General features: G+C 47.2%; 1 protein-coding gene across 7 annotated transcripts in view; it reads right to left on the minus strand.

The window, feature by feature from the left end:
- LOC106587320 (involucrin) overlaps window positions 1–14297 on the minus strand; it is a 129419-nt gene that overhangs the window by 5398 nt on the left and 109724 nt on the right. For 6 of the 7 annotated variants that reach the window (XM_045709048.1, XM_045709045.1, XM_045709046.1 and 3 more), the window contains 2 exons: window positions 1335–1475; window positions 207–299 (listed from right to left, as the gene is read on the minus strand). In XM_045709048.1, the coding sequence (XP_045565004.1) occupies window positions 1456–1475 (20 nt within the window). In that variant the 3' untranslated portion in view covers window positions 207–299; window positions 1335–1455. Of the gene's footprint in view, window positions 1–206; window positions 300–1334; window positions 1476–14297 lie in introns of those variants that run through there. The other variant, XM_045709047.1, reaches the window with a different exon arrangement.

A 14297-nucleotide genomic window follows, 5' to 3' on the forward strand; every position in this document is an offset into this window, starting at 1 on the left:
GTTGTATGTTTTAATGTTACATGCACAAGTACAGTGAAATGCTCTGTGTGTGTGTGTGTGTGTGTGTGTGTGTGTGTGTGTGTGTGTGTGTGTGTGTGTGTGTGTGTGTGTGTGTGTGTGTGTGTGTGTGTGTGTGTGTGTGTGTGTGTGTGTGTGTGTGTGTGTGTGTGTTACTGATGCTGTCAATAGACAGAGCACTCAATTACCTTTTTTCGCATCTCCTGTCTCTCATTCTTCAGTCTGTCCACCTCCCTCTGCAGCTCACCAAACAGCTCTTCCTTCTGCTGCTGTGCCTGCCTCTGCTCAAAACACCCACACACACACACGCACACACCCGGAGGGCAGAGGTGAGGCACACATGGGAGAGGGAAGTGTCTGTTTTTAAAGGTGTCAGCGGATATCTTTGCATTATGCATATCACACCTCTGAAATGATCCATTAGCAGGTTAGAGCGTGAGAGCTGCTAAATCAGCTGACAGGACACTATGCCAGCACAGACAATATCCTCTACTTTCACTGCCAAATGAGAGGGAGTGTTTGTCCCTACGGAGCAGAGAGAGGGTCGCTGGGCCAGAGAGGAGCCCTTTCTCCAGGCCTCTGTCCCTGTAGGACCAGGCCCCCTCTATTGTCCCCAGAGAAAGAATGAGACGCGAGAGAGACACAGACAGACACAGAAAGAGAGGCAAGAACGAGAGAGAGAGAGAGAGAGAAAGAGGGACATGGAGAGAAAGAGAACATTCAGCCTCTCCTCAACACCCCCTTGCACATCCAGACACTGATTTATAATTTTAATATCTCTAATTTCCACTGCAGCGGCCGCTTTCCAAATGTCATTTTCCAATTTATGTCAAACCGTGTGACCATTTTTCTTAATACGGCTTATGACAAGCCTGGTCGCCAGGCGGATATGCAATTCAGATTGAGTGTTTTACAGGGGAGGGAGCCAACAGGCTGGGGTGTTTGTGTGTTTATCTTTATCAGTGCCCGTTCAATATTTTTGAGGGGGGAGACCGAGAGCGCCATACACAAGGGAAAATGTGGTTTTACGGGGAGGAAATGGCTGCAGGGAGCAAAATAATAATTCTGTCATAAATCGAATAATTACAGTTACCATAATAAGAATTATGATGGCGGTAATGATAATGTATTAAAATATGTATTAACACTAAGAGCCTGAAATGGAACGTGGGATGGCTTCACGGTCATTATATTAATATTTATGTTAATTAAAACAGGGCCTCCCCTTTTATGTACAACTATATCTTAGTACTAATCGTCTGAGTGGAACACAATGGGGATCGCTGCGGAGGGGCAGCATGCAGTTCAGGGCTCACCCTGAGGATGGCGCTGTGGAGCTCCTCTCTGGCAAGGCCCAGCTGGCCCTGCAGGGCGGATGTCTCCCACTCCATCTCTCGCCCATGTAGCTCAGCCAATGACCTCTGGAGCCTCTGCACCTCAGCACTCCTGTCCTGCAGCTAGAGGACATAGAAAGGAGAATAATGTCAATCACACACTGTACAGACAACTTTTGCTCAAGGGAGGTAAGGTATGGTCACACATCCTGGTCAAAACCATAGTCAACAGCATCCTGCTAAACTAAAGGCTTGACAACAAGCAGCTCATCAGACTAGATGAATCATATAAAGGCCGTAGAGAACATGTTGGGTAGTTCCTCACAAGACTCTTCATTTGGCTATAAAACTCCATATGATCCATATGACTGAGAGGTCTGGATGTTGGTGCTGAGGTCCAGCTCTCTCTGTGGGTGTTGGCTGGCTCTGTGATGTAGCTGGGACTCTCCATTCAGCTGGCTGCTGACAGGCCTGAGAGACCTGAGAGAGAGCCGGGCTGGCTGGCCTACGGCTGGCCCTAATAGCCCATAATGATCACTGAGAACTTATTCAATGAGGAATTCATTCCTGGCTGGGGCCTGTGTGTGTGGCTGGCCTGTTTATGGTTGTACATTACGGTGCGGTCTGGTATGACATAGCGAGCCTCGCCCCACTGCTCCTCCCTCTGCCAACCACCTATTGACTCGCCAGCGCATGTTCCCCACCCTCAAAAAATGGGTAGAAATAACAGGAACAAGTTGTCGGAAATGAAATTTCAATTCATCCAGTCCCTTTATACACTGGTGCGGGTAGCCTGCCGTCGAGAGGGAGGGATCAATAGTGTTTAGACAGCAGAGCAGATTTCCTAAGCGCCGGATCAATAGGAAAGAGAGAGGGGAAAATACCCGGCTTTTCTTTGGGTGTTGTAGTAAATACGAACAAATCAGTGGCCTTAGGCTAAATGGATTGACCAGCTGTTTCCAAGTTCTGTGCTGTAAATAAAGATCTATTCTGAAGTCTCTGACGGAGGCCCAAAGGGGAGAGTGCCACCAACAGCACTAGGCTGCCTCAGACACACACCTGACAGGACAAGGGGAGCAGGGGACATAGGGACATGGGGGTAGTGGGGGAGCTATAGAGAGGCTTCAAAGCCAGGTGGCCTGGAGCAACTAGGACTGATAAAATGCTGCTAGAAGAGCTACCCTCTGTAGGACAGGTGAAACAAAAGGGTTCCCAGAGCTAATCAGACGGGCCAGTGAAATCATGGAGGGCGATATATTTTGATGATCTGTATTTTAGTATGTCTATGACCTTATCTACTGAAAACTCTGAAAATGCCACAACAAAGAGATGGATGTTTTTCGGCTTTTCGTAAGAGAAGAATCCGATAAACAAACTTGATTCACGATAGGTCACAAAAGATGACTTTATGGCTAACTTAAAAATAGTCATTAGGTGAACCAGAGTCAGTCGTTTGACATCGTGGAGTGTGGCAGGTCAGATGTGTCAGCCAGAGTACTGGGCTAATCAGAGTCGAGCATCCTGACAGGATGACTGATCACATGGTGTGTTCCCCTCACCTCTAGATTTATTAAAGAAAAACACCACCGGCCACGCTCGCCTAGACCCACACCACTCATTGGTCAACCGCCCTGAAATATGTGAAATTCATCAGCAAGACCTCAGCCCAAACAAAACACACATTGGACGACCAAACAATAAAAGAAACCCTGGTCATTCCTGATCGCCTACAAGCACAGTGAAACGACACATTCAAAGAGAACGAGCGTGTTAAAGGATGGCTGTTGACTCTAGCTGCAGGGGGGGGGCGCGAAGGGGTGGGGACTGAGGAATGATTGGCTTGGCTGTGCTTGGACACTAAGACAGGGGTTGACTAAACCCCCCTCATGGTCTCCTCCCTGGTGGGGGTGCTGCTGATGGAAGAGTGTTACAGCAACAGAGGCATACCGGTACCTCTGTGCTGCTGGTCTGGACCAGCGGTCCATCTGATACTGGAACACACAGTCACTAAGTGATTTATAATTGCCCTCATTCTGCCACTCTGTCAAAGAGAACGCTCGTGACATGAAAGGGCTCTGCTCTGCATCTCAGCTGACAGACAACCTGGAGTTTGGTGAAGCTGTGGAGGCTGCAGCACTCCAGACTGACTGATCCCAGACAGACACAAACCTCCAATTACACACTCATATCCACACTGGGAGGATCTTTATCTCCAAACAAATAAAACAGTCATCATTTAGAAGCCATTTAACACAACATGTTAAATGTGTACATTATATGCGTTGTTCAATATGTCTGGTGGGCTGTGTGTGGGTGTGTTTGTGTGTGAGTTCCAAAGCTCTCTCCTCTCTATGCGGTAAAGGTCACTGTAGATTGGGCATTTAAAGCTTCTCGTGGCTGAGCCGAGGAACCTGCCCACGTTAGATCTCAACTCATTGCCTTCCCAGGTACATTACCTTAATGATGCTATTCCTCACACCTCCATCTCAGCAGATGGGGAGATACAGAAATGAGAAAGGCAGTAAAGACATTCTAATGTCCTCCCCAGCCATTCAATTCCGTCTCTCTGCCTGCATCCTCACAAAGGAGCAGTGAAGCAATACTCCTTGTTTTTCCCTCAACAACCAACCAAGCTATATATGCAGATACAAAGCTGTATGCAGAAACTGCCATTAAACATTTATATTGCAGGTTTCCCGAAATCCTTGCTCTATTTTTGTTCGGTAATAGGATTGTTTTTTAAAATATTAAAACTGTTCGTCTTGACAAATGGTAACGCCTGCCTATGAAAGCAGCTTATTCGGCTCCTTCCTGGCGCCTGATCAAAACCCATTTACTCCACCGGGGGGATTGAACGAGACGTCTGATCGTTAACCCCGTCTCACCCTCTGCCGAGGCCTCACCCATGGGGGAGATGTTTACTGCCTGTTGTGTCTGCTGTTCACCCCCAAGATGTCAGCCCTGCATCTCAGTCTCAGCGGCCCTGGGTGGGCGCACCCTGTACACGGCACAGTCCCAGCTCCTTCTCATACGCCCCCATTTAGTCTATGCTGTCTTTGATGTCACATGTCAAAAAGCGCGCCCCATCTTCTCCTCCGCCCCTCACCCATCCTCTCAGCGTTTAAGTGTTCATTATTTCCACAAGTGATTTTCAATTTACACTAGATGAAGCTCATTAAGTAGTGTATTTGTTAGCAGACATGCTGCCATGTCCTGAGACGTACTGGGTGTTTGTCTGCTGGGACAGGCTACATAAATAACAAGGGGTTACTCTTCTATGCTAGGCAGGTAAAAGTCACAATGCTTTGAATTGGACTGAATAGCTCCTCATTCTCTAGAGAAAAGCTCTTGAATGTTTTTTAAATATGTAATGGCAATTTAATTGCTGATGAAATCTAGGCATTTTCTCCATATTGTCTATGAAAGCTCACCTCAGGGTTGAGCTGAGGAGGTTCTCAGAGAGTGGTCATTAACGTGGTCACGTCCCTGAAGACCATCTGTTCCATATTGTGGCCTGTCTGTGTAAGCCGTTTTCCCCTCCCTGTCTTTGAGGTATTTGGGGTATCCGGGGCGGAGGGGGAGACAGGGGCTGTTGAGAGTGTTTATGTTGCTGACCTGGACACAGGCTTCTAATGTGTAACACAGGACACTCCAGTATGCAGATGCCCCGGGCTATTCTCTTAGTGGTCTTTACTTTGAAAACACAGGTACCCTCCAGGGGGATGGGGTGGGGCTGCTGATGCAGGATGGGATGGGGGGCAAGAGCCCTGCTCAGAGCCCCATGCAACGCTCGGAATAATATATCCATACATCATCAGTCCGTGTCAGACTTTGATTCACGACAGAGGACTTGCCGAAACCACTGTGGTATTAGCTTTAATAATGCAAGCTGGGGTTAGGCGCTTACTCTTTTCTGACAAATATGGGCAAATCAATTAATTCCACTGACATTCCCCCAAAGCACACATATAAATCCAACATGGACGCTTGCATTCGTGTCTTTGTTTTATCAAGCAAAGCAAGCAAGAATAATTTCACGTTTTTATGTCCTAATTCTAAAATACCCCGACAGGATAGGGCATTTGTTATCGTTATAAACACAGACTCCTCTGAGTTACAAGATTTTGAAAGTAGATATTGACTTTAAAATCTCAAATGAGGTCTGGAACACTTTGATGAGAAAATATGTTTTATATGCTAGTGCATTATGAGAATCATTCAAAGCAGCAGGACGGGATAATATGACACATATCGACCAAGTCCAGAACGCACTCAATGCACCTAACATAACAAGCACACTAATATCCCCACCTAGAAAACCTCCTACACACAACACTTTAATTATGCACATAGAACATATCCAACATCTTGTCAATAACCTCAGTAAACAAATGCTACCACAGCCAATTAAAGAAATGCATCATTCTTATTCACTTCAGTAGCTGGCTTTCACAGCTTGCTGGCTTTCACAGCTTGCTGTCAATTTCAAGCTATACAGTGAGAATGAGACCAGCTGGCTCTCTCTCTCTCTCTCTCTCTCTCTCTCTCTCTCTCTCTCTCTCTCAGGCCAATAATGAACACAGCACCGTGACAAAGGACATTATGTTTGCTGGTCTTATCAATACTTCTAAAAGCATAACATCAATAGTTGTGAGGGTCACAGGATGTTTAGGACGTTTCAGCTAGCGAGACAGTCTTGTAGAACTGATTAAGCAGAGAGATGCTCACCAGAGAGGCGACATGGAGGAGAGGGTGACCCAATTAAAACAATGGAAATTCAGACTCCACTGCCAGTCACACAGGCAATGAGCTAAAGCCCGTGAGACAAAAGGGAACACGCTTTATCAGTCCCAAAAAAGCCCTGTCCCTACATTAATATTCTATCCTAATGAAACCTTTCTACATTTCTTCATCTCTCTACACTTGTCTGTCAGTCGTTTGGCTCATAAATATTGTCTTATTATTATTATCATCATCGTAATTTCTTCCCTGATACGCTGGAAAATTCAGTGGCAATTATCGATGTGACAGGTGAAACAGGAACACGCTGAAAAATAAATGAAGCGTTGCCATGACGACGCGGCCGGCGAGAGGGAATCAGATGTGCGTGTGTGTGTGGGCGTGCGCGTTGGTCACGTGACCCAGCCAGCCTCGGCTGCACAGCGCTACATTGAAGCCCCGCAGACCAAAGGACACTTAACCTCAATAGCTGGCAGCAATCGGAGGCCCATTTATTAGCTATTTCTGTCCAAAGGTCAGTGTGGCTGTATGTCTGGGTCTGGGGCTCCGAGCAGGCAGGACGCTCTGCTTTTCTCTCCCCAAAGACAGGTTCTGTGGGCTGGGCTGGCTAGAGTCAGGCATCGGGGCAGGCCGCTGTGCTGTGGCGTATTTACAGCCTTAAGGAATAATCTGCATTTAAAGCATATGACAGTGTTATACCATAGCTGGGCTGGGAATGCAGTAAACCAGACAATATGGGCAGGTGGAATGTAGACGCTCATGAATAGAAAAACACATACGTCTGCAGTACAGGACAGCCTGCTACAGTGATATGCAGTGAGTCAACAGGGTTGAGGAGGGCGAGATGTTGAATATGACAGAGACAGATTGAAGTAGCTTGTGAAAGAGCAAGGATGAGAGCCAGCTGCCTAAGGGTGCCGTTAGGAGTTGAATATTTGATCAGTGTCAAGCCATATAATACATGTATATGTTCCAATAACATGACAACCCCGTGGATGTCAATACCTTATGCACAGACCAGGCTTAATGTTTGAGGACGTGTAAAATGACTTGGATCAGATGTTAATTATGAAACACCTTGCACAAACATATCTAGATTGTGCCTCGTGTGTTTTCCTGGAAAGAGGTGGCTGGTTGGTTCAAATTGGTTCAAACACATTGTAACTGGGTGACCCATAAAGCAGCTAAATGTCCGTTTACAGTATGATCAGATGAAATAGAGGTGTTTTAGTTGGACCCTCCAAGGACAAAATCTGCCTTTAGGAACTTAATAAAGCATATTCTACAGATCTGAACACAGTACAGAAAATATACACCAATACATAGTGAATACAGTGAAAGGTCACATAAACAATCTTCCATATAGACAAAGACTTTGTGGAGGAGTGTTTTTCTTCCAACCACAATTACCACTGATTAGCATTGACTTAAAAAGGCAAAACAACAACATAACAAAACAATTCTGTCGATTCTGATGCCGGAGCGAATGGCGAGGCTTAAAATATACATATATAGAAAAAACAAATTCAAACGAACGGGAGAAATGCTTTCATCCCACTGAAGCAATTATGGATCTAATCAGAGCTTTCTGCATGAAGGTACCGCTCTCCTATCTCGCTCCCATTTGCATCATAACACAGCGTGCAATATTAATTTCCGAGTTTACTGCTTATTGGAAGTGCAAAGTATGAAAAGCCATTAAGGGCTGCAAATGGGAAAGCTATTTGCTGTCACACGGATTCGGCTCTATTAAAAAGAAAAATCTTGTTAACTATTTGGAATTAGAGTCATTTGGTAAAAGGCATTCTGCCGCACTCCACTAAAATACGTAATTATGCTTCTCTTCTTTCTCTCCCCTATTCCTCTTTCATTTGCACAAGCGACGAAGGCAAGAAGGGTGGATGGGGTTTGAGGGCATCAGGGGTGAGTAAGTGGAAGCAAAGGTAATTAAAGTTGGTGGCTATCTGTTTGGTTAATGCATGGAGCAGTCCAACAGAGACAGAGGCACTCACACACACACACAGCCTGGGGGGTTGAAGGAGAGAGATGAGGAGAATCAGCCTTCTGTCTCTCTCAGTCTCTGGCAGGTCCCCAGGCTCTCATCTGGAACACATCTTACCCACTCCAGCCCTGCTGTAGCCCAGCATACTAGCACCATCCAGCCCTGCTTTAGCCCAGCATACTAGCACCATCCAGCCCTGCTGCAGCCCAGCATACTAGCACCATCCAGCCCTGCTGTAGCCCAGCATACTAGCACCATCCAGCCCTGCTGTAGCCCAGCATACTAGCACCATCCAGCCCTGCTTTAGCCCAGCATACTAGCACCATCCAGCCCTGCTGCAGCCCAGCATACTAGCACCATCCAGCCCTGCTGTAGCCCAGCATACTAGCACCATCCAGCCCTGCTATAGCCCAGCATACTAGCACCATCCAGCCCTGCTGTAGCCCAGCATACTAGCACCATCCAGCCCTGATGTAGCCCAGCATACTAGCACCATCCAGCCCTGATGTAGCCCAGCATACTAGCACCATCCAGCCCTGCTGTAGCCCAGCATACTAGCACCATCCAGCCCTGCTGTAGCCCAGCATACTAGCACCATCCAGCCCTGCTGTAGCCCAGCATACTAGCACCATCCAGCCCTGATGTAGCCCAGCATACTAGCACCATCCAGCCCTGCTGTAGCCCAGCATACTAGCACCATCCAGCCCTGCTGTAGCCCAGCATACTAGCACCATCCAGCCCTGCTGTAGCCCAGCATACTAGCACCATCCAGCCCTGATGTAGCCCAGCATACTAGCACCATCCAGCCCTGCTGTAGCCCAGCATACTAGCACCATCCAGCCCTGATGTAGCCCAGCATACTAGCACCATCCGGCCCTGATGTAGCCCAGCATACTAGCACCATCCAGCCCTGCTGTAGCCCAGCATACTAGCACCATCCAGCCCTGATGTAGCCCAGCATACTAGCACCATCCAGCCCTGCTGTAGCCCAGCATACTAGCACCATCCAGCCCTGATGTAGCCCAGCATACTAGCACCATCCAGCCCTGCTGTAGCTCAGCATACTAGCACCATCCAGCCCTGATGTAGCCCAGCATACTAGCACCATCTAGCCCTGCTGTAGCCCAGCATACTAGCACCATCCAGCCCTGCTGTAGCTCAGCATACTAGCACCATCCAGCCCTGCTGTAGCCCAGCATACTAGCACCATCCAGCCCTGATGTAGCCCAGCATACTAGCACCATCCAGCCCTGCTGTAGCCCAGCATACTAGCACCATCCAGCCCTGCTGTAGCCCAGCATACTAGCACCATCCAGCCCTCCTGTAGCCCAGCATACTAGCACCATCCAGCCCTGATGTAGCCCAGCATAGCCCTGACACCTTTTTTGCACTATTGGTTAGAGCCTGTAAGTAAGCATTTTACTGTAAGGTCTACACCTGTTGTATTCGGCGCACGTGACAAATAAACTTTGATTTGATTTGATACTAGCACCATCCAACCCTGTAGCCCAGTCCACAGTAAAACACTCCAGACTAGCGATCACAACACAAGAACTAAACAAGTGTGCTTGTTCTGGCCCAAATCAAGGAGTGTATGTTTATTTTCCAAAGACACAACACTAACCCCAACCTGTCCTTTCCCTGGCCAATGCTTATCGATTATAGGTCTCTAAGGATACAGATTAACAGCTGGAACCACCCTAGTGTCACACTCCCTAACCTCTAGACCTCAGTTCATGGACCACCCTATCCTAACCCAGCCCTGCTATTCTTGGCTCGCTCCAATAGAAAGGAAAAAAATTCTGTGGATTTATGGGTCCGTCAGGCTGGCCTGTGAGGTGTTTTATGGTGGGACCTGCAGGGCCTATTTAGGAGGCGTAGCACAGCAAAGCACGGCGTGCTCCGTCCTGACCACAGGTATTGATCTGCAGTGATGGCCTGGTTGCGGCCGCATGGCTAACTTAGAGCCCTGATCTCAGCCTGCCTGGCCGCGAGATGAAAATGAGGCCTCTTTGTGTAATGATGTGTGTATGAACAAAGTGAGTAGGCCACTGAGACAAAAAGGAGAAGAAATTAAATCATTCTTTTTCCTCTTTCAGGGTAGCCACTGCAGCCAGCCATGCTTGGCCGCTTGATGGGAGATCTTTTTTTTTCAGAGGAGATGAATGGTAGGATCTGGAGGAGGTAAATGAGAGCATCCTGATGCAGAGAGATGTGTGGATGTCCCTAATGGGGCCCTGCTCTGACGAGCTGTGTGCTGCCTCTGTTTGGGAGGCTGGCAGACGGACGGATGTGGTTAGGGCGGAGGCTCAGCGCCTGCTGCCCGCTCCCTACCAGGGCTCTCCGAGCGTCACGTCGGCCACGCTCCGCGCTAATTGCCAGAGGTCGACAGCGCATAACAAGTAGAGGAGGCATCGGCTTTAATTTGAGAGGAGAAGAAAGGGTGGAGAAAATACATCTAATCATGTGAAGTGTTTTGCTGTCTGGGAGGGAGCTAGGGGCTCTCTCTCCCCTGGTGGACCATGCCCAGCATCACCAACCACCCACCCCCAGCCCCTGGCCTGGCTAACAGCTCTGACCACACAGAAGTATGGATTACCCAGAACCGTACTGCTACGTTACTGTATCTTACTGCTCACACAGGACCAGAGAGCTAAATAAACAAGAGAGAAGTCTAGTGGAACAGGAGCCCCCACAGAAAACACATGGACACACTGTAATGAGGGGAAAGATAGGAGAAACAGACAGACACACATAGACAGACGGACAGCAAGGCATACAGACAGATAGACAGGCAACCACACAGACAGACAGACACCAAGGCAGCAAATGAAACTGAGGTGGTGTGTGGAGAGGGGAGGTGGGAGGGAGGTGTGAAGGGGGGTGCTGGAAAGTGCCCTTGTCCGGTTGGAACCCCCACCCCTACCTCTCCACCACCAAAGGACTGCTCCCTGAGCCAGGGTCATTGACACACACCTCTGACATCATTAAGACGTTTCCAGGAAAATGTATTGAAAGACAGATTAAAATAAATTAAGAAAAATGTGTAGCAGAATGCCTACGCGCACTTCATAAATCATTGGGCCAAGCCAGGAGCCGGCGCCCCATAATTAACTGTAGACTATTTATTTTATCCTGACGGTATAAATTAGTATTCAGACACATAGATTATATTAGGGATATCTGCGATGCGGAACTGTTGCGGGATGTGCAGAATATTTGAAGGATACAAAGAGGAGCAGAGAGGGGGAGAGGGAAACAGAGAGAGGGAAAAGAGGGGGAAAGGAGGGATAGGGTTTTGAAAAGCAAACACTATTTAAATGCACACATACCAGGGAGATAGCATTTTACCCATGAAGCATCTGTTTATTCAAGCATTGACACAGTGAGAAAGGAGAAACAACTGAGTGAACAACAACCTCTAAACAGGCTCGCAGCAGTATTGTTTGAGACTATAAACGACTGCATAAATAGTATTAATTGCTCAAAATCCCCATTGTCCACTACAGTCTGCATATGTTCCATGCATTGGAGATGAACTAAACATGCACAGACACTAAATAGGCAATGATGTCCATGGAGTCTCTAAGGCACTGAATGACATGGCACTATCCAACATCAGCCATTTCTCTCACCTCTCAATGCAATTCAATTTAAAGGCTTTAATGGCATGGGAAACATATGTTTACATTGCCAAAGCAAGTGAAATACATAAAAAACAAAAGTGAAATAAACAATACAAAAATGAACAGTAATCACTACACTCACAAAGGTTCCAGAAGAATAAAGACATTTCAAATGTCATATTATGTGCAAATAGTTAAAGTACAAAAGTGATAATAAATGTGGGTTGTATTTACAATGGTGTTGCTGCTGTGATGGCACACTATGGTATTTCACCCAATAGATATGAGAGTCTCTTTCTCTCACGGTGGTCCTGCCCACCCATCACACCCCAGGGGGGAGTGTCACTTCAACCCAGACTCCTCTGACAGTCAGTCAGTCCTCTTACCAGCCTCTCCCTCTGTCTCCTGCCTCTCTGTCTCCTGCCTCTCTGTCTCTATGTCTTTCTGTCTCTCTGTCTCTCTGTCTGTGGCACAGCGCTGGCTGCACACTGCCTCCCCGTGGGCACACTGCCCAGGCTGGCACAGGGCCAGACACACCAGCTCTGCCACACTGGTCTGGCAAAACAACGCTCCCTATCTTCATCTCTCCACACTCCTCCCTCCATCAGAGAGCCCCCGGCCCCAGTCCTCTCCTTATTCTCCCTTCTTTACTCTCCACTACAGCTGAGAACAACACTTTGGAAGCATGCCCTCTAACCAAGCAATGAAAAATAACTGTCTGCTACCAGTGCCAGGAACAAATAATACACTCATGTACCAAATAAAACCACCAGCCTTCAAACACGGTGCCAATATCTTATCATATGGTTAGAGTTCTTGCACTCAGTGAACCCCGGCATTATCAAACTATCAATGAATTCTAGCAGATAGGAAATATAAAAGACAACAACATTGCGATTACATCTAATAGCTTCTGTACTTCCAGGAGAAAAAGCTTGTATGTGAACTCCAGCCTGGTCCGGAAGGTCACTCTGATGTACAAAATGACCGTAGTGGTTTGTGTCATGGGTCCACGTCTGTCTCAACTGTCACACACACAGTGTCTCTGCTAAACCACAGAAACCCACGACGACCACGAGACAAACACTCACGCACACCACTAAAACACAACTTCCAGTATGAGAAAAGAAGCCTATAGAAACCAAGCCATGGAGTTGTAGCAAATATCAGAATACATTGTCGTACATAGTCTACTCAGAGAGAAAAAACTGTTCTGAGACCAGCATAGAAAAGGAGAGAGAAAGGAGCACATTAACAATGGAGAATCTTCCCACTTCACAAAGACCAACGGGAGAATGGGGAAGAGATGAGGAGTATAACGTACATATGAAATCTAAATACTACTAGAATGGGAGAGACATAGAGCTCTGTCACCAACAACAGTGTCCCATTGAAAAAAAATGCTTTTGACAGAGTGTACAAGAAGAGGCTTTTGCGCACGTACACACTCACGTGCACGCGCGCACCACACACAGACAGACTGAAAGAGCGTGACACGTCTGAGACGTTGTCCTCATGAAAGAGCAGAGAGGAGGCTGCCTCCATCTTTCTTCTTCCGGGGTGCATTAAGTCAGTCTTTTGAGGCCAGAAATGTTAAAACAAACCCACATAGCTGAGCTAATCAATGAACAGCATCAGACGCACTGGACCAAAAGCTTCTACGCTAGCATTTACTTCTGAAAAAACATTGTTTGATTTGATTTTTTTTGTTCTATTCAGTGGTGGTCTCACAGAGGGAGGTTCGAGCCACAAGGCTCCGAGCACAGAATACATTTAAAGCCTACTGTTTCATGGGATTAGATCTACTTCCCCTCAGAGTATAATGTCCATTTCAGGCTTCCATCAACCATGTGTGTTTGTGTTAGTGTTTTTATTTTAAACCTCTTTGCATGACTCCATCAGATCTCACTCAGGGGGACAGGACTGGAGATGGGAGGGGGATTGTGTGTGTGTGTCGTTGTGTGTGTGTGTGCAGGTTAAAGACACAGGGGGCTCTATAGGGGGTGTAGGAACACAGGTGGACCAGGATAGGCAATCAGAATGGCAGGGTCCGAGCCCCACAGCTAGCCTAAATATACTAAACTCTGCCTCACTGCCAGACAAGGTGCCATTAGACTGGTATTTAACCAAGCCAACACCGAACATCACCATCTGTAAACAAAAAAAACACTATGCTGGAATGGGGGAATTTCATTTATACACATCATAAAAACCATCCAAAGACTCTCTATCAACTGGATAATATTGTGTCTCCGGTGTGTAAAAAAGCCTTGGAGGTGAGTGCATACGCAGCAGTCATGTTCATTAAGATACACTGCTGCCCTCTTTTTTCCAAGCACCGGAAACACTAGTAAATCACCACCGCAGAAAATAAATGTACACTTATTACATTCTACACGCTGCATATATTCCCCTCCTTAACATATTGCATAGGCACAGTGCCACCGCGCAATGCTGCACCCGCGCGAAAACACGCCGTGAAAAATGACAGCGGCGAGGGGGAACTGCAGACCTGGGATATATGGTGCGGCAGAGCGGAGGAGAAATAATCCTACCTTAGAGCGACGTGGGGAAGAA

The sequence above is a fragment of the Salmo salar genome, chromosome ssa26 (genome assembly GCF_905237065.1).
Source record: "Salmo salar chromosome ssa26, Ssal_v3.1, whole genome shotgun sequence".
NCBI classification, from domain to species: Eukaryota; Metazoa; Chordata; class Actinopteri; order Salmoniformes; family Salmonidae; genus Salmo; species Salmo salar.